We start from the raw sequence: 18078 nt of genomic DNA on the forward strand, positions 1-18078 counted from the left end.
CTGAGGCAAGTAACACCATTTTTCACTTTTAAGATGAGAAATTTGAGGCTTACAGGAGCTTCTCACCATCACAAAGTCATCAGCTGGGAGAACCAGCTTTTGAGGACCGGACAGGACCCAGAGTCCATGCTGTCAGCCTCCTCCACACAGCCACGTTCACATCAGGAAGTCTGTATTACTCAGCGGCTTCCTCTACCATCCTCTAAAGAAACCCCGCACTCTCTTAGCAGGGCCTGTGAGACCCCTCAAGATCAGCCCTGCCTCCTTCGCTAGTCTCCTTCCCATTACCTCTCCTCCTACCCTGACGGGAGCCCCTGCAGCTCCCAGACATGGCCATGCCTTCCCCCACCTCCTTGCAATCTAATGCTGTGTTCCCTTCCTCTTCCCTGCCTAACTCCTACTCCTACTTCAAGGCTCAGCTCTTGCTCCAAGCTCCAGAACCTTTCCTGGTCCTCTGGGCTGGGTTCTGTGCCCATGCTCTACTGCTCCCAGCCCCCTGTGCCTGGCTTTGTGATTCTCAGTGAACGAAATAAGGTGCGGCTTTTCATCTCCAAATTTCTGGTGCTTAATTGGAACAGAGAGATTGACTAAATACTTTGAATGACGGAGCATTTAAGAATTGGCCATGTTTTACAAATTTAGGCACAGTGAGGAAAACAATCCCATTGTAAATAAGGCGGTTAGGGCTGGGCACAGTGGCTCACACCTGTAATCCCAGCACTTTGGGAGGCTTAGATGGGAGGATTCTTTGAGGCCACGAGTTTGAGAACAGCCTGGTCAATACAGTGAGACCTGCTTCTCTACAAACAAACACACAAACAAAATAATTAAAAATTAGCCAGGCATGGTGGCACAGGCCTGTAGTCTCAGCTACTTAGGAGGCTGAGGTGGGAGGATCATTTGAGTGTGGGAGCTCAAGGCTGCAGTGAGCTATGGTCACGCCACAGCACTCCAGCCTGGGTGACAGAGCAAGACCTTGCGTCTTAAAAAAAATAAAAAAAGGTTAGAATGTGGCCCATGGAAGTCCTCAAAGGTACAATCGCATGAAGCTGAGAAGCAGCAGCATGGAGCAGGGGGTACTCAGAGCATGAACTGGTAGAACCAGATCTTTCCTCTCATTCCCACCCCAAGAGACTTCTCCCACTCATCCAGCTGGAAGCAGAGAGGCTAGGATTTCCCCCTCAGGTGTCTGACCCAGAGCCTGCATGCTAATCTCTAAGGCAATGGCATCTCAACTCTGCTGGGCCTTTATTTGTGTGTCCTTTCAATGGTTATATCTGCCTGTGTTTGCCCAGAATAACTAATTTAATGAAAGCATTTTAAAAAGATGTTTATAAATGGCTAAATATCTAGTGATAGGTGCCATACAAATATTTAGATACCAAGGGTCTAAATCCAGATTATTTTTACAAGGGGAACCATTATTAATGTAATTATAAAATAGTACATTGTGGAAATGTACACACAAGAGAGAAGGAGAGAGAGAAGAGAAAGAGAGAGAAGCTGCATACACTTGCTATTTCACAGCAATGATGCAATCCAACAGTTTACAAAGATAATTCCTTCAGACAGATAATGATTAAAACTCACCAGGGGCAGGGCCCTGGGCCCGGCAAGGAGTTAGTCACAGCTCCTGGGCCTCAGCAGGGAACACTGAGTAAGATACAAGTACTTGCCCTTGCTGGGCTTGATAGCTCACAACTGTAATCCCAGTGCTTTGGGAGGCCAAAGCAAGAGGATTGCTTGAGACCAGGAGTTCAAGAGCAGCCTGGGCAACATGGCAAAAACCAATCTCTACAGAAAAATACAAAAATTAGCTGGGGGTGGTGGCGCACGCCTGTAGTCCCAGCCATTCAGGACAAAGATGAGCCTGGGCCCAGGAGTTCGAGGCTGCAGTGAGATGTGATCGTGCCACTGCACTCGGGCCTGGGTAGCACAGCAAGACTCTGTCTCAAAAAAAAAAAAAAAGTATTTTCCCTTGAGGTTGGAGCCACAAGGACCACGAGTTTAGCAGGGGCTCCTGCCGGCTGCACCAAGCATCTCTCCCAGCACTCATTGCTCTCTTCTGCAGAAACAAACTGCTTCCAGTTCCCCAAACGTGCTCTGCCGGTTCACACCTCTGTGCCTTTGCATGTTTCCTCTGACTGGGATGCTCGGTCCGTGCAGAGTGGACATGTGTCATGTTTTTTGGCTGCCTAGCATTGTTTGAAAACCCTGGCTATGTTCTGGGAATTTCCTAACACATGAGTGAGTCCTGCCTCTCCAAGGCAGTTGCCAGAGATGCCACTCGGCCAGGCTTCTATGCAGAGCAGGTTACAGCACATGACCCAGCCTCCCTCCATCAGCTGCATCTACATGAGATACCAACTTAGAGATGAACAATCCAAGGCAGCGGACGCAGTGTGTAAGTGATGTACTGGGCAAAGCTGGTAACGCAGGCACACAGCTTAGGAGGAGCAAAGGATACCAGGCTGTGGCCCTGGTATGAGAAGGGGCAGCATCACAAACCATCACATCCAGAGCTCTAGGGGGGCAGCAACAGTGGTTTCCACTGCAGGCCAGGTCTGCGGTGAGCATAGGGCCTTTTTGCAGGAAGTTATTCACGGCATTCCACCTCCCCATCCAGCAAGCAGAAGAGTCACTCTACAACTTTTTAATCCTTTTAATCAATCTCTTTTGTGCTTCTGTTGATTACAACTAAGAGCCTGGCTTAGTTGCAACTCTCCTGGCCCCTGGAGTAGATGACACACCAACTACATTCATCCTCTTAACAAAGGGCCAGATGCCATTTATGTTGGCATGGAGGTCTCCTGTGGGCCTCCCCTGAAACTTCTATTCCATCCCTCATCCATTCCCTCTGGGGATGCCCCCCTACCCACACGCCTCTTGCCGCATACCCCCCTGAATTATAGTTCCTTGTTTCTTCCTCCTCTGCTTGGACAATGATTTCTTTTCTTTTCTTTTCTTTTTTTTTTTTTGAGATGGAGTCTCACTCTGTCACCCAGGCTAGAGTGCAGTGGCACGATCTCGGCTCACTGCAAGCTCTGCCTCCTGGGTTCACGCCATTCTCCTGACTCAGCCTCCCGAGTAGCTGGGACTACAGGTGCCCGCCACCACACCTGGCTAATTTTTTTTGTACTTTTAGTAGAGACAGGGTTTCACTGTGTTAGCCAGGATGGTCTCGATCTCCTGACCTCATGATCCACCTGCCTCGGCCTCCCAAAGTGCTGGGATTACAGTCGTGAGCCACCTTGCCCGGTGACAATCATTTCTTTGAGGCTAGCCATTGGCTCTTTCACTTCTGCATTTCCAGCAGTTAGTTTGGGTTGACAGCATCCAGCACAGGATAGGTGCTAAAGGGAAGTTTGTCATGGATAGGAAGAGATGCTCCAATTTGGCTTCTGAGAACCAGGAATCAGAAACAGGTGCTCTGGGGTGGCTGCGTCTAACATAGATTTCGGTGAATGGCAGGGATTTCAACAAGCAGAATTGGTTGGGATCATCCTGCCCATATTGACATGTAATCTGCTTTTTAAAAATTATCATAGCCCTCAGCATTTTTCCATATCCTTAATATGCTGTAGGGGACATTCTCAGTTGCCTAACAACACCTCCATCACCCTTCTTTTTTTCAGGTGTGAGTGGTGATGTCTCAGGGAAGGTGGTCCCTTCCCACAGCCCCAAGGGGATGAGTCCTCATTGCTCCAAACCAGGGGTTGACAAACTACAGCCTGCTAGCCAAATCTGGCCTACCACCTGTGTTTATATGGCCTCATACCATACAAAATGCTTTTTACACTTTTAATTCGCTGGAAAAAGAACAAAAAAAATGCTTTGTAAGAGGTAAAAAAATATATGAAATTCAAATTTCAGTGTCCACAGTGACATTGGAACACAGGCATATGTATTTGTTTCCGGTGTCTCTAGCTGCTTTGACTCTACAAGAGCAGAGCTGACTAGATGTGACAGGGACCCCATGCCCTGTAAAGCCTGAAATATTTACTGGCTTGTGCTCTTCAGAAGAACTTTGCTGACCCTGTTCTCAAGAGATCATGCTAACACCAGTCTCCTCTGAGTGCTGATTTTTGGGAGGAGTATGAGACCCATTTCTAGGCCAATGAAACACAAGGGGAAGCCTGACAGAGGGCTGCTGGGAAAGATTGTGTTTTCTCTGATGAGAGGAAAACATGTGAGCGTGCTTCCTTCCTGCCTTTGGATGTTGCATGTGCGGATGTGACAGGCAGAGCTGTGGCAGCCATCTTGCAGTCATGAGGGAAAGGCTAAGAGACTTACAGAGAAGCTGCCCCAGATACTCTTGAGCTGTTAAATTAATCGGCTCTGGAAACTCCTACTTCTAGAATTTTTTAATTCTAGAATTTAAATTTCTAATCAGCAGCCAAGAACATGTAATGGGAACTAAAATTGCATAATCAAAAGGAAGTTTTCTTCTTTCTTTTTTTTTTTTTTTTTTTTCCAGATGGAGTTTCACTCTTGTCGCCCAGGCTGGAGTGTGTGATGGAGTGATCTCGGCTCACTGCAACCTTGGCCTCCTGGGTTCAAGCGCTTCTCCTGCCTCAGCCTCCCAAGTAGCTGGGATTACAGGCACCCACCACCATGCCCAGCTAATTTTTTATTTTTTATTTTTAGTAGAGACAGGGTTTCACCATGTTGGCCAGGCTGGTCTTGAACTCCTGAAATCAGGTGATCCACTAGCCTGGGCCTCCCAAAGTGCTGGGATTACAGGCATGAGCCCCCGTGCTGGGCTCCTCTTCTTTCTTATTAACTAAAAATACATTTGAGTCAGAGATGTTTTATGCTCTTGATCTATTTGCAACCCCAATTAACGCACTTTGTTAAAACACGCCCCACGTGGTGTCAGGACCAGGGATACATTTTGTGAAATTATTTCTCCTTTTAGTGTCATTAACCAGTGCACTATGGAATTCTGTAGAATAGCAAATGCTCGCTTTTCCATGCAGCCATTCTGTTTGTCCTCTCACCTCTGACCCACATCACATCTGCCACCCATCACAAAGCCAGCTGCATTGAAATCTCTGACTTGTGCAATCCCCAGTGTAGCAAACAGTCACCTGGAGCAGAGAGGTCAGTGTGTTGACGTGTTTGCTGTTTGGAGTCTACATGTAAAATGCTATTGAGTTGAGCTACCTCTATAGAGAGCAGTGATCCATGTCCCTAAAATGCTGTTCTCAAGAGGCCATAGGATCCCTAGGAAATTACACTCAGAACAAAGTTTGCAAGGACATTTTCTTGATTTAGTGCTAACCAGGTGATTTTGAAATCAGTTCTCTGAGTATCTGAGAGATACAAAGCATTTTAACATCAATATCTTCATTTCTCTCTTCCTAAAATAAAGACAGCAGAAAGAGCACTGTTGTAGGGGATTTTAAGCTGCTGAGGTGATTTTTATAAAATACTGTGGAAGGAGATCTATCCCGGAAGAAAGAACTTCCAGTTCTTGCAGCTCTCTTGCTTTTAATAAGAATCTCTGGGAGGGAGCACCACACAGTGTAGCGGCTGAGCGCCTGACCTTCTGAGTTTGACAGAACTTTATTGAGTCCCTGCTCTTCTCTTCACACCTGTGTAACTTTGGGGAGTGACCTGGCCTCTCTAAGCCTTGGTTTCTCCCTCATCCTCATTCTTCCCGGCCATTGGGCTAGGCAAGGGGACACAGCAAGTAAGATGGACAGTGGACAAATGGATGAGAGTTTGTGCAAAAAAAGAGGTAACTTTGTAGATTAGGGATTAAAAATCTGAGCACAATTCAGATTGCTTCTTATAGAACAAATTGAGGCTGCTGATGGTTGCACAGGGGAGGCGTAGAGAGGAGAAATGTGGAAGGCTCAGCAATGATGAGAGTTTGGAACAGCCCTTGTGAGCACAGGAGAGGAAGGGGCTCAAGGAAGACAAGACAAAGCATTAGGCTGGGGCCCAATGGCTTGCGGAAAGTACCAAGCACCCTGCATGGTGGATTCTTCCAGTAGACTGAGCACAGGGGGTTCAGAGGAGCTGGTAATGCAGTCATACTGTGGCTGGGGTTTACAAAAGGTTAAGTGACTCACTAAAGGTCACACAGGGACATTTACACAAACATCCTGGCCCCAAATCCAGTGCTCTAATCTGTAACAGGGTCTATCCTTTTTTTTTTTTGAGACAGGGTCTTGGTCAGTCACACAGGCTGGAGTGCAATGGTGTGAACACCACACACTGCAGCCTTGCCCTTCCAGGCTCAAGTGATCCTCCTGCCTTGGCCTCCCAGTGTTGGGATTATAGGCATGAGCCACCATACTCAGCCAAGTCTGTCCTTAATCAGGGTTCTTTTGGGTCTCATTTTCTTAAGCTGCAAAAGCCACTGGACCAGGTGATATTTCCAACACCTCTAGGCTGCTGTAACAGTAGTTTCGGCTCCTGGATCTGCTTCCAATTAGTTATGTTCCCTGTCACTTTGGATAAGTCATCCCAGGTCCATGGCTTGTTCCTGGAACTGAATTATGGTCCAGAAGCCCAAGTTCTAAAGTGCTGATTCTGATGAGTGCCCATTTATCAGGCACTCTGATCCCATCATAGCATCTACTACAGCCTGGGAGGTCTATTCACATGGGCATTCATGTTAAGCACTATCACCAATCAAATCACTTAAATTACATAGGTAATAATCCAACAGCACATCCAAACAAGGCTGAAAGTTGTAAAAGAAAATTACACCGTGTGTGTGTGTGTGTGTGTGTATGTTTAAGAGACAAGATCTCTCTCTGTCACCTCACTGTGGCCTCCAATTCCTGGCCTCAAGCCATCCTCCAGCCTTGGCCTCCTAAATAGCTAAGACTATAGGCATGTGTCACCACACCCTGTTTAAGGAAGAAAATTGTGTTGAAAATGAAAATCAATACACAAAGGCTGAACCAAAGCAATGGGAAGGTGGTGGCTGCATGTTATGTTGAGTGGCTGTCTCAATTAGACCAAGACCCTTCTGACCCTTTGTCTTAGGGCATTAAAGAAAATTACTCTGGGCAGGCCAGGCGCAGTGACTCACGCCTGTAATCCCAGCACTTTGGGAGGCCGAGGCAGAAGGATCACTTGAGGTCAGGAGTTCGAGACCAGTCTGGCCAACACGGTGAAACCCCGTCTCTACCAAAAATATAAAAAATTATCGGGGTGTGGCCAGGCATGGTGGCTCATGCCTGTAATCCCAGCACTTTGGGAGGCCGAGGCGGGTGGATCACTTGCAGTCAGGAGTTCGAAACCAGTCTGGCCAACGTACTGAAACCCCGTTTCTACCAAAAAATACTAAAAATTAGCCAGGCATGGTGGCAGGCACCTGTAATCCCAGCTACTTGGGAGGCTGAGGCAGGAGAATCGCTTGAACCCGGGAGACGGAGGTTGCAGTGAGCTGAGATTGCGCCATTGCACTCCAGCCTGGGCAACAGAGCAAGACTCAATCTCAAAAAAAAAAAAAAAAAAAAAAGATACTACCTTTCTCCTTCCAGAAGCAATGTGCTTTACCTTTGGGATGAATCCATTTGATGCATAGTGTAGTGTTGTTCAAAGCATGGCAGAAGACAGAGCAGAGTCCATTATTATTAACACCTTGTGAGTCAGGGTGAGGGGTGGAATGTGCCCAGTACTGCTGGAATACAGCTCAGAGATGAAGCCCCTTGTCCATTGTCACCTGACTGGCATAGGCAGGTGATGTGGTTCTTCACTTCAAGCCTGGCAGTCTCCAGAACCCTTGTAGTGCAAAAATAACACCATACGGTCCCTCCCAGGAAACGCCACTTACTGTCCTTCCTAGTGTTGGGAAAGAAAGGAGGACACTCTTAGAAATGTCTTTAAAAATGAGACTGATAAAGGACTGTGTCTTAGAGCCACGAAAGGAAAGGAGAAGTTCTAGGATTTGCTGGGAATGTCAGCTAACCAGAGCCTAGTGGCCTCAGCCCAAGGGCAGGCTGAAGCTCCCTTGGCACAGGAAGGTGCTGCCTGTGATAAGGAGGGCAGTGCTGGCACCGTGCAAGCTACTCCTTAGAAAGATCAGCTTGAATATGCAGGAAGAGCAGGACCCTCGGCTGAGGCACATGGTGGAATGGGAAGTGCATGATGGTAATTTAGTTCTCCAGATTTCTTGTTGTCTTGGGACCAGGAGGCACAGTTGGAATGCTGGTTGCCCAAAGGGAAACCGTGGACTACTCTGGCCTCCCACAGGATTCCCATAGTGGTTGCAGCTCCCTGGACTGGGGAGGCCAGAGAGGGTGTTGCCCAATACTCTCCTTATCCAGGACATCCCGTATCCACCACCACCAACAGATGAGTATGGTCATGAGTGTGGTCACCTCTCATCCAGTCATTAGCTCAATTGTGAAAAAGAAATTGTTGCTCAGAGAAGAGCAAAGTGTTTTTCTATGAGCCAAAGCTTGGCCAAGGTATGCTAATGAGCAGCACTAGAGAGAATGCCTCACAAACACTGATAAGGAGCACTGGGAAGGGCACTTCTCCCAGGACAGAGCTCACAAGGAGTGTCCTGGCCCCAGAAGCAGAAGAACTGAAGGCTGGCGGGGGTCTGGCCAGTAGTCTCTTGCCCACTGCGTGCCTTTAGGCTACAGCCTCCCAGGCCCTGTGCCCCATCTTCTCCCCCACGCCACACTGGGGAGGAGGCTGACCCTGAGAATGGTGCAACCATCTGCCTGCCCCTGGGCGCCTCTCACCAGCAGGTGAATGCTGTTGGGCTCAGTTCTGTCTGCAGTAGGAGGGTGTTTAGCCACATGAGAGAGTCTCAGCTTTGACATTTTATATCCTTCAGTCAGTCTATCAAAGATCTAGAATTTATTGTGATAGAATTAAAAAGTTTACCTTTTTCTACTTATGGGCATACAGGTATTTGGGTGCTATCTTTATAATTTACAATTAGTTTGAAAGACAGAAATTGCAACCGTATGGTTGGGAGCCTGGTATGTAAGGCATTTGCCGGTGGGCATGTTTTGAACATGTATTGGGCCCTTATACGTACTGTCACTTAACTGTTCCCATCACTGTTGGACAGGTATTTCTCCCTGTGCTGGCAACACAGGCACGCCCCTCACCAAGGTAGAGCTGCCACAGGTAGTCTAACTCCTGAGGACAACAGACCCCTTTGCTGGGGGGAAGGGATGCGGGGAGGAATAAGACATGAGAGGGGCTGGGCAGAGGACACAGAAACCTCCGTTCTACTGTGAGGCCCAAGGAATGCAAATGGAAAGTAGGACTCCCACTTATGAGATCTTGTAGAAAAGAGGCCCAGAGAAGGGGCAGTAGATTTGTTCAAGGTTACACAGCTAGATGGCGTGAAGACAGGGCAGGACTGTGGTCCCTGGGTCCCTTGTCTGATATCGTTGCCGTCTCTGCGTTAGTGCTCCATAATGGGTCTGTAGTGTGCCTGGATGTAAGGGTTGGATGTAAGGGTTGGTTTGGAGCACTTCCACCCTGGCTCTCTGGACGTGGAACTTGCTGGGCTTTGGAATTTTTCTGCAAGCCATTGATAGGAGCAGAGTGTTGTGTTTTGTGGCAAAGGCCACCCATGGAAGTGATCGACTGTAAGCACAGCCAGCTGCAGCCCGAGGTGATGTGGATGGAGCCTAAATGTGTTGTTCTGTGTGTCTCTCCTTTTCCTTTTAAACAAAGTTTCCCTCATCACACAGGTTTTCAGCCAGCTCATCTACTCTCAAGTGCTGGGAAGTTTGTATTTCCCTATCTGCAGTGGGTGTAAGAGATCTAGAGCCCTAGAGAGCTAGTATGAAGGAGGATTTGAAGAAGTTAGTTAGGTAATTAGATAATTATTGAAATGAGGCAACATGGATCCCAAAAGTTAAATAGTCTTAAAGGGAAACTTGGTACCACTTTAAGACTTAGTCATTCAACAACTCTAAAACAATGCAGTCACTACTTTGAGTACTATTGCAGTGTGCCTTGTTTGGCATGGTTGGGGAATGTGGCATTTCAGATCATTGAAGTTTATCCCCTCAAATGCCAAAATTAAAAACAACCCCAAACCTTTTTTGATTGGAGTTTCTTGAAAATGATATGCTTCCCTGCCCTGTTAAACTGAACCTTTACGGATGGCCTCCAGAAGGGTGTGAGGGTGTCATCTCTGCTTGGGTGGGCCTGGTCCTGTAATGTGAGTCTGCTTCTCTCTTCTCACCTCTCTGCCCTCTTCTTCAGAGCTGTCCCTTCCTTGAGACACTGTCCCTGCCCTGATAGGTTTCCTCTACATCTCGTGATTTACCGACTCTATGTCAAGGACTGAAAATCCAAACCACCCCCTTTGGTAAAGTGTTAGGTATGACATAGTGTGAGTGCTGTGGAAAACGAGGCTTGGCTGGCCACCACACTGCCTAAAGAATGTTTTTATGTGTCTTGTAAGGAGAATAAGATCAGACTTCTGATCTTATTCTAGGCAAGTGGAGAAATAAAATCTCTGTCATTTATTCATGGCTTTATGGACTTGATAGATCTTTGAGAACCTACTAGGTGTCAGGCTCCGTGGTCAGTACTGGCATTCAGAACAGTCTTCACTCACTTGAGGGCACAGTGAGTACCATGATGATGTCGTCAGTGGTAAATTACATGGGAAGGTAGCTTACCCTCACAGAGGACGGCAGACAGTTGTTGCTAGCATTTGTATATTCATTAGCCTCCCACATCCTACCAGTTGGAAATGTAACTGTCCTAGATATACAGCAAATGTGTATTGTAGGAACCTGTCATGCCCGAACTGTTCAGGATGATCACATTAAAATATTAATGTGCTGAGTTAAATGCTTTATTCAGCTTATCTGCATCTAGGCTATCTAAATTACGCAGCCACTTAAAAAATTCTGACCATCACCTCTTCTCCTGGAATAATTAAATTACTTTGATGTAATTCAAATCTTATTTTATCGTAGCCCAGCAGTAGCTGGGAGAGAATGACTCTAAATTTATGATAGTAAAATCATATTAAATTGTATTTCACTAATTCAGAAACGGGGATAATTTGACAAAGGCAGAAGTGTGTCATTCCTCTCCTGCAAGAAATGAACAGTAATGATGGGATCACAGAGATTGTATTGCTTGTTGCTTAAAAAAGAGATGAAGGAGGTTTCAGACTCTTTGGAAAAGTTGGTTTATCTGCCAAGAAATACTTGAGAATTATTCTTAATAGCCCCTCCCCCAACTCCACTTTTCAGACTTTAGATGGAATAACTATGCGTAATGTCAAAGTCAGGAAGTTGCATTTTTTTTTTATTATACTTTAAGTTCTGGAGTACATGTGCAGAATGTGAAGTTTTGTTACATAGGTTTACACATGCCACGGTGGTTTGCTGCACCCCTCAACCTGTCATTTGCATTAGGTATTTCTCCTACTGTTATCCCTCCCCTAGCCCCTCACCCCCCAGGAGGCCCCAGTGTGTGATGTTCCCCTCCCTATGTCCACGTGTTTTCATTGTTCAACTCCCACCTATGAGTGAGAACATGTGGTGTTTGGTTTTCTGATCTTGTGATAGTTTGCTGAGGATGATGGTTTCCAGCTTCACACATGTCCTTGCAAAGGACATAAATTCATCCTTTTTAATGGCTGCATAGTATTTCATGGTATATATGTGCCACATTTTCTTTATCCAGTCTATTATTGATGGACATTTGGGTTGGTTCCAAGTCTTTGGAATTGTGAATAGTGCCACAATAAACATATCTATGCATGTGTCTTTATAGTGGAATGATTTATAATCCTTTGGGTATATACCCAGTAATGAGATTGCTGGGTCAAATGTTATTTCTAGTTCTAGATCCTTGAGGAATCGCCACACTACCTTCCACAATGGTTGAACTAATTTACACTCCCATCAACAGTGTAAAAGCATCCCTATTTCTCCACATCCTCTCCAGCATCTGTTGTTTCCTGACTTTTTAATGATCACCATTCTAACTGGCGTGAGATGGTATCTCATTGTGGTTTTGATTTGCATTTCTCTAATGACCAGTAATGATCAGCATTTTTCCTCAACCAGGAGGTTGAGGCTGCAGTGAGCCAAGATCCTACTACTGCATTCCAGTCTTGGCAACCAGAGTGAGACTCTGTCTCAAAAAGTAAAAAATAAAAATAAAAAATTTTGTTTAATTAGCCAGGCGTGGTGGCGTGCACCTGTAATCCCAGCTACTCATGAGACTGAGGTAGGAGAATTGCTTGAACCTAGGAGGTAGAGGTTGCAGTGAGCCGAGATCGTGCCACTGCACTCCAGCCTGGGTGAGGAGTGAGACTGTCTCAAAAAAAAAAAAAAGTGTTTAATAAAAAAGTAGCATCCAGCACCAATGAGGAAATAATAATGATTCCCTGTGGACACAGGGCCAACCACTGTTTACAATGAAAAGATTACCTCCCTTCAGAGTTCCCCCAGGGCTCAGGTGACACTGGTTGTGAGCAGGAGTAGTGGATTTCAAAATAATACACCTAAATTACTCTAAGAACAAATATTTCTTTTGACTTCACTTACAATTTTATACAAAAGCAGAAGTTACTGAAGGTTACTTCTCCCTCATATTTACTACGCTCTTCTTACCCCAACCCCCATGTCTATGTGTAATTAAAGGAAGCTTGTTAAGTAAGCTACCCATTTAGTGCTTGGAACAAAAGAAGAGCGTGTGTTGGGAGTTGGGGGACTGCTTGTGTGAAATATTTCTCTCTTCTGGGTTTAGAACTTAGTCTTTGCTGCCAATCTGTTAACAGTTTGTAAATCAAGTAGAAGAAAAAATATAAATTAGCTTTCTAATAAATCTGAAATTACAAATGTGAAAAAAAGCAGGGAATAAATACTTGACCAAAAATGTGTAAGTAAGTGGGTGTTGGGGGATCACAATTTTTAAATATGTCTCAACTATTTTGATATGAAAGTTCTATTTCAAAGTTCTTCAAAATTATGCCTAATGTTCCTAAGTACTGTGTTCCAAACGTATGTAAATACAAGATGGAAACTGTGAAATATATGCCTTCAAAAAAGAAAAAAAAACCTGACATTTTATCTGTACATATTTAATAGATTTATAAAGAACATGTGTATACATATATCAATATAGATGTACCAGCAAGGAAGATTTAGAACATATAACTATGTGGCAGAGTTGGAAAGAACATAATTCTTTCCCAGAAGGGGTGCGGGGAACTATACTTAATCAGGTACCAGTTACAAAATAACTTAAGTCATTTCTCATCAAAATATGTCTCTGCTGCATATTCTGGTTGATAAATTTTCCATGTTTTTTGCTTATGAAGATTATCCAATTCATTTCTTTGTAGATAAAGCCTAAGAATAGAAAGTTACATTTTATTTTGGGGCTAACTGAAAAGCCATGTAGTAGGCACCCTTGTTAGAGCTTGAAGAAACAAAAAAAAGACTTGCTCACCATGAATAGAACCTCAGCCCCTTTTTTGTGTCTCAGTTGGCTCCTTCCACCTTTTCAGTGAGACTTAAAAATACCTTTATCTTCAGCAACACATCAGTAACACATGCTACTGATTCTTTTCACGTTGCTTTTTATGGAATTAATGACATCTAGGTTTAATACAGTATCTAAATTTCCATATGTGACAGAAATCAGTCTGATTAGACATGTATCAAAACCCAATAATAAAATACTATATCTCTTTTAATTTATGCCTGAGGTTGCAATTTTTTGAATTTTTGCAATCAGCCCTTGGCGATGACCTTGAGCAGTAGGATATAAATAAATCCCACATGCTTAGCGTTCCAATAATGGAACACTAGGCATAAATTGGTTAACCCATTTATGCCTAGTGTTCTAAAAGACAGAAGTTGGCATTTTTGGCTAAACAACAATCTCACAACTAACAAAAACAGCTTTACCAATAGTATATACATTTAAATATTACAGAAATCTTTAGAAATTTATATAAAAGTGAGAATAAAGGTGATCTAACTTATTGCTTCCCCAAAATGAACATGGTGTTTCAAACGGAAAAAACTGTATCCTTTACCAAGAATCAATCTGAGGAGCAGCAACAAATGAAGCTCCACCCAGCTCTCACATTTGAGGGACTTTGCTCATGTTAGGAGTCAAAGCTTATTGTTTGTGTGCATCCAAGAAACAAATTTGTAAAAAATTTCCATCCAATCCAAAGTTCACTCTATCAAAATCTATTAAATGTGTATGTACTGCAAGTGTGTAGACCAGAGGTTTAATTTACCGTTGCCTTGCTGGACTCAAGGAGTTATTAGATCCAGCTCAGATTTGAAGAAAAGACTAGGACTGGTTGTAACAATAACTACCAATTCATGCCACATGCAATCATAGCCACTGCCTCAACTCTGACCTGAAGCATTTTAAAAATATTTTCTCTTTTTGTATTGAAGAGTATGGTTAATACAAAAAAATCTCAGTTTTTCACCAGCACAGAACAAATGCTACTTAAAGTGGAGAACCAGACTGAGAAATAAGTTTCCAAATATGGCAGAAGGTTTTCTGGGAACAATAATCTCCAAATCCAATTAATAGTTGTTTTGTTTTTTTGTTTTCTTCTTTAGACAGAGTCTCACTCTGTCGCCCAGGCTGGAGTGTAGTGGTGCGATCTCAGCTCACTGCAATCTCTGCCTCCTGGGTTCAAGCGATTCTACTGCCTCAGCCTCCTGAGTAGCTGGGATTACAGGCATGTGCCACCACGCCTGGCTAATTTTTGTATTTTTAGTAGAGACAGGGTTTTACCATGTTGGCCTGCTCTCGAACTCCCAACCTCAGGTGATCCGCCCGCCTCAGCCTCCCAAAGTGCTAGGATTACAGGCATGAGCCACCACACCCAGCCTCCAATTAATAGTTTTTAAGAAAGTTTTCCCAATTCAGTTATTAGAAAGCCATGTTTAAATGGGAGACTATCAATTTTAATGATTTTTTAGCTGTATTTCTTAATACTTACTGTGTCTTGTAACTTCTCCTAGATATAAGTGTGTCAGTCAGCTTTTCAGCTAGCTGAAGCTTCCCTAGGTCCTCCCTTACTTTAGCACAAAATTTGGTGGTGGTTCGTCATTGGTAAATCAGCACCTACTGAGGACCTGACATGTTGAAGGTACTGAGCAGATTCATATTGAACTTCTCTGGGAGGAATTTACTTCCACACTTAAGATCTGATTATAATACTTTTGAACTCATAACACAGTCCTATGGCATAGACCTTGAGGATACTGCAACCGGGGGTCTCAAGAACAACTGTATTTTTAAAATAGCCAACGTAAAAGGAGTAAGGCAATGAACAATGGTGGCTCGAGGATTTTCTGTTTTCTATAAATTAAGCTTATGACAACCAGCAAAAGACTTGCCATTACACCTTATACATAGACATTGAAGATTAGGTTGTTTCTATGGGTTGATATTACATCCATACCTGTTATTTTGTATTAAAGATGTGTTAAACCAGAAGAAAAAAGGGTAGTTGTGATAGTATTTAGGAAAATCCTAAAAAGAAAAAAACATATTTTAAAAGTAAAATTGATGACAAGAACTAATCATTCCAAAGAAATCAAAGTTCCTTCCTTTATTCCTTTATATATTTATCAAATAATTATAACCATTCAATATGTAGCACTCTGCATTCTATAACAACACACTCAAGACACAAAGGAGGAGGCTTAAGAAAATGCTATTGCTTTCTCTTGCTGTTTGTATCAAAATTTTCAAGGAATAGTTTATTTTCCATGATAGATATTTAATTTAAATGCTGAAATTTGAATCTGGTTTAGATAGTGCTAAACAGAATCTATTAAGGACCTATGCTTATATATAGCCAAGTATTTTGTAGTGAATTCTTAAAATTTTTTTTGTTGCCTCAGCATCCCTTTCAGATACAAATTGGACTTTCTGATATCAGAAGCAGGGTTCAGTCACCCTTGACAGTTTCCAGTTCACATCCTCCAGGTTTCTCAATGTGACTGATCCCAATACCTGCCTTATACAACCTTCTGCTGGTGACTACTTCATTATGGGACAGCTAGATATAACCTCCCTACAGACCCCCGTACTCTGCATGGACCATGTGGATATATCAATGACCACCTCTCAGTCACAGCATGACTCCATGGAACTCATGACTGCTTGCATTAAATCCACCAGTTAGACCTCCCTGCAGGAAGCCTGCTCAGGTAACACCTTACATCTCAATAAAGGCTTCCACTCTCAGGTCCCTCCCTCTTTCTCGCTATTGCTCCCCACGCAACAGTTGAGCACAGGTCTCCTGGATGGCTCCCCCTTCCAGGTAGCCCTGCGAGGTGTGCTGCCCTCTTCTCTCTGGAATTAATAAAAACTGCTTTGGTGATTTCATGTGTTGTATTGTGCTGCCTTCTCTGTGTTTCATCCAACTGAGTCACCCAAACCTAACTCTCTTTCCAGTCAGTGCTCCCAGCTACTCAGGAGGCTGAGGTGGGAGGACTGCATGAGCCCAGGAGGTGAAGCTGCAATTAGCTATGGTCACGCCACTGCACTCCAGCCTGGCTGACAGAGTGAGACCCTGTCTCAATTTTTAAAATTAAAAATGATGCAAAACAAAATGTAATCACTGCTATGCAGTAAAACATACTTTGGTTTTTTAGCATTTGGCTTTTATTTATTTTTTTTATTTATTTTGTATTTTTTAGATTTGTGAATTAATACATGTAAATTTAGAAAAATTTAGAAAATGTACAATTTAGAAAAAACAAATGAACAAAAATTATTCAAATTACATATGTTCTTTTAAAAAATTTGTTATAGATCTGATTTATTTTCTCCCCCTCCCTCTATGGGATGACATCTATCATCTCCCTTGTTGGGAACTGTAGTAAAGGAAACCTTAAATAAAACCATTCAAAAGTTCAGACAAGAACAATGGCAGAGGCCGTTTCTTGATTACTCACCGAAGAGGAAACCTGCACTTTCACATCATCATACAGAGGTGGACAGTTGAACACATCAATTATTACCCTGTGTGTTTCAGTGTCATGAAATACCTGTGAATGAATACATATAATTTAGAACTATAAACCCAGCTAATGATAATAATGAAGTTCCTTTTCACTTATCAAGACTTCCTATATTTATCAAGTACTTTTGGTCTCACAGACCAATCACTACCTGTATAAATAATTATTAATAATCTTTTCTAGTTGCAATACTGTTGTTTATATGTACGTGTGTCTGTATGTGTGTATGTGTATGTGTGTATATATATATATATATATTTTTTTTTTTTTTTTTTTGAGACAGTCTCACTGTCACCCAGGCTGGAGTGCAGTGGTGTGATCTCAGCTCACTGCAACCTCTGCCTCCCAGGTTCAAGTGATTCTCGTGTTTCATCCTCCCGAGTAGCTGGGACTATAGGCGCATGCCACCATACCCAGCTAGTTTTTGTACTTTTAGTAGAGATGGGGTTTTGCTATATTGGTCAGGCTGGTCCCAAACTCTAGGCCTCAAGTGATCTGCCTACCTGGGCCTCCCAAAGTGCTGGGATTACAGGGGTGAGCCACCACGCCCAGCCTGTTGTTTATGATTTTTAAAGGCCAACATGTTTGAAGATTATCATGAGGCACTTTTCAAAAGTGTCTCCCTTTTCAAAAGTATTGAATTTTCTATTAGACACTTTAATCAGTTAAATATTATTTAATGTGTGTCATTTGATTTTCATACATTAGGGCCTCTTTTGAGAATATGTTAAGAAGCTCAATTTTAAAGCTAGCCTTGACATTCAAAAAACAATGCTTAACTCACGGTTTTTTATTTACTAAATTTAAAAAATAACAACGGGGGTCTCTAACACTTGGGGGGTGGGGTCCCCCTGATCATCATGTTTTATCAGAACTCTTGTGTTTGTCAGCGGGATCTTTGGACTTGACCATTACAGGCTGCAGATGGAGTGACAAAAGACAGTTAAAGTTTTGGAATGAATGACTTTGAAGATATACTATTTCTTTGACTCATTCTCACATAAATAATGGCACCCACAGTAAGAAGGATCTGTGCTAGGCCCTGTGAAAAACACAAAAGGAGGTGCAGACTCAGTTGGTCTCTTCAGGGAGC

At 43.4% G+C, this 18078-nt stretch overlaps 1 protein-coding gene across 1 annotated transcript in view; it reads right to left on the reverse strand.

Moving 5' to 3' along the window:
* Positions 1-13141: 13141 nt before the first annotated feature.
* Positions 13142-18078, reverse strand: part of LOC129011320 (phosphatidylinositol 3,4,5-trisphosphate 3-phosphatase TPTE2-like) — a 68977-nt gene continuing 64040 nt past the window's right edge. The window contains exons 13-15 of the mRNA XM_063650902.1: positions 16920-17012; positions 15416-15486; positions 13142-13325 (exon numbers count right to left, since the gene is read on the reverse strand). Coding sequence (XP_063506972.1) covers positions 13223-13325; positions 15416-15486; positions 16920-17012 — 267 coding nt within the window. The 3' untranslated portion in view covers positions 13142-13222. The remainder of the gene's footprint in view (positions 13326-15415; positions 15487-16919; positions 17013-18078) is intronic.

This window comes from Pongo pygmaeus, chromosome 14 (genome assembly GCF_028885625.2).
Source record: "Pongo pygmaeus isolate AG05252 chromosome 14, NHGRI_mPonPyg2-v2.0_pri, whole genome shotgun sequence".
In the NCBI taxonomy this organism is placed as follows: Eukaryota; Metazoa; Chordata; class Mammalia; order Primates; family Hominidae; genus Pongo; species Pongo pygmaeus.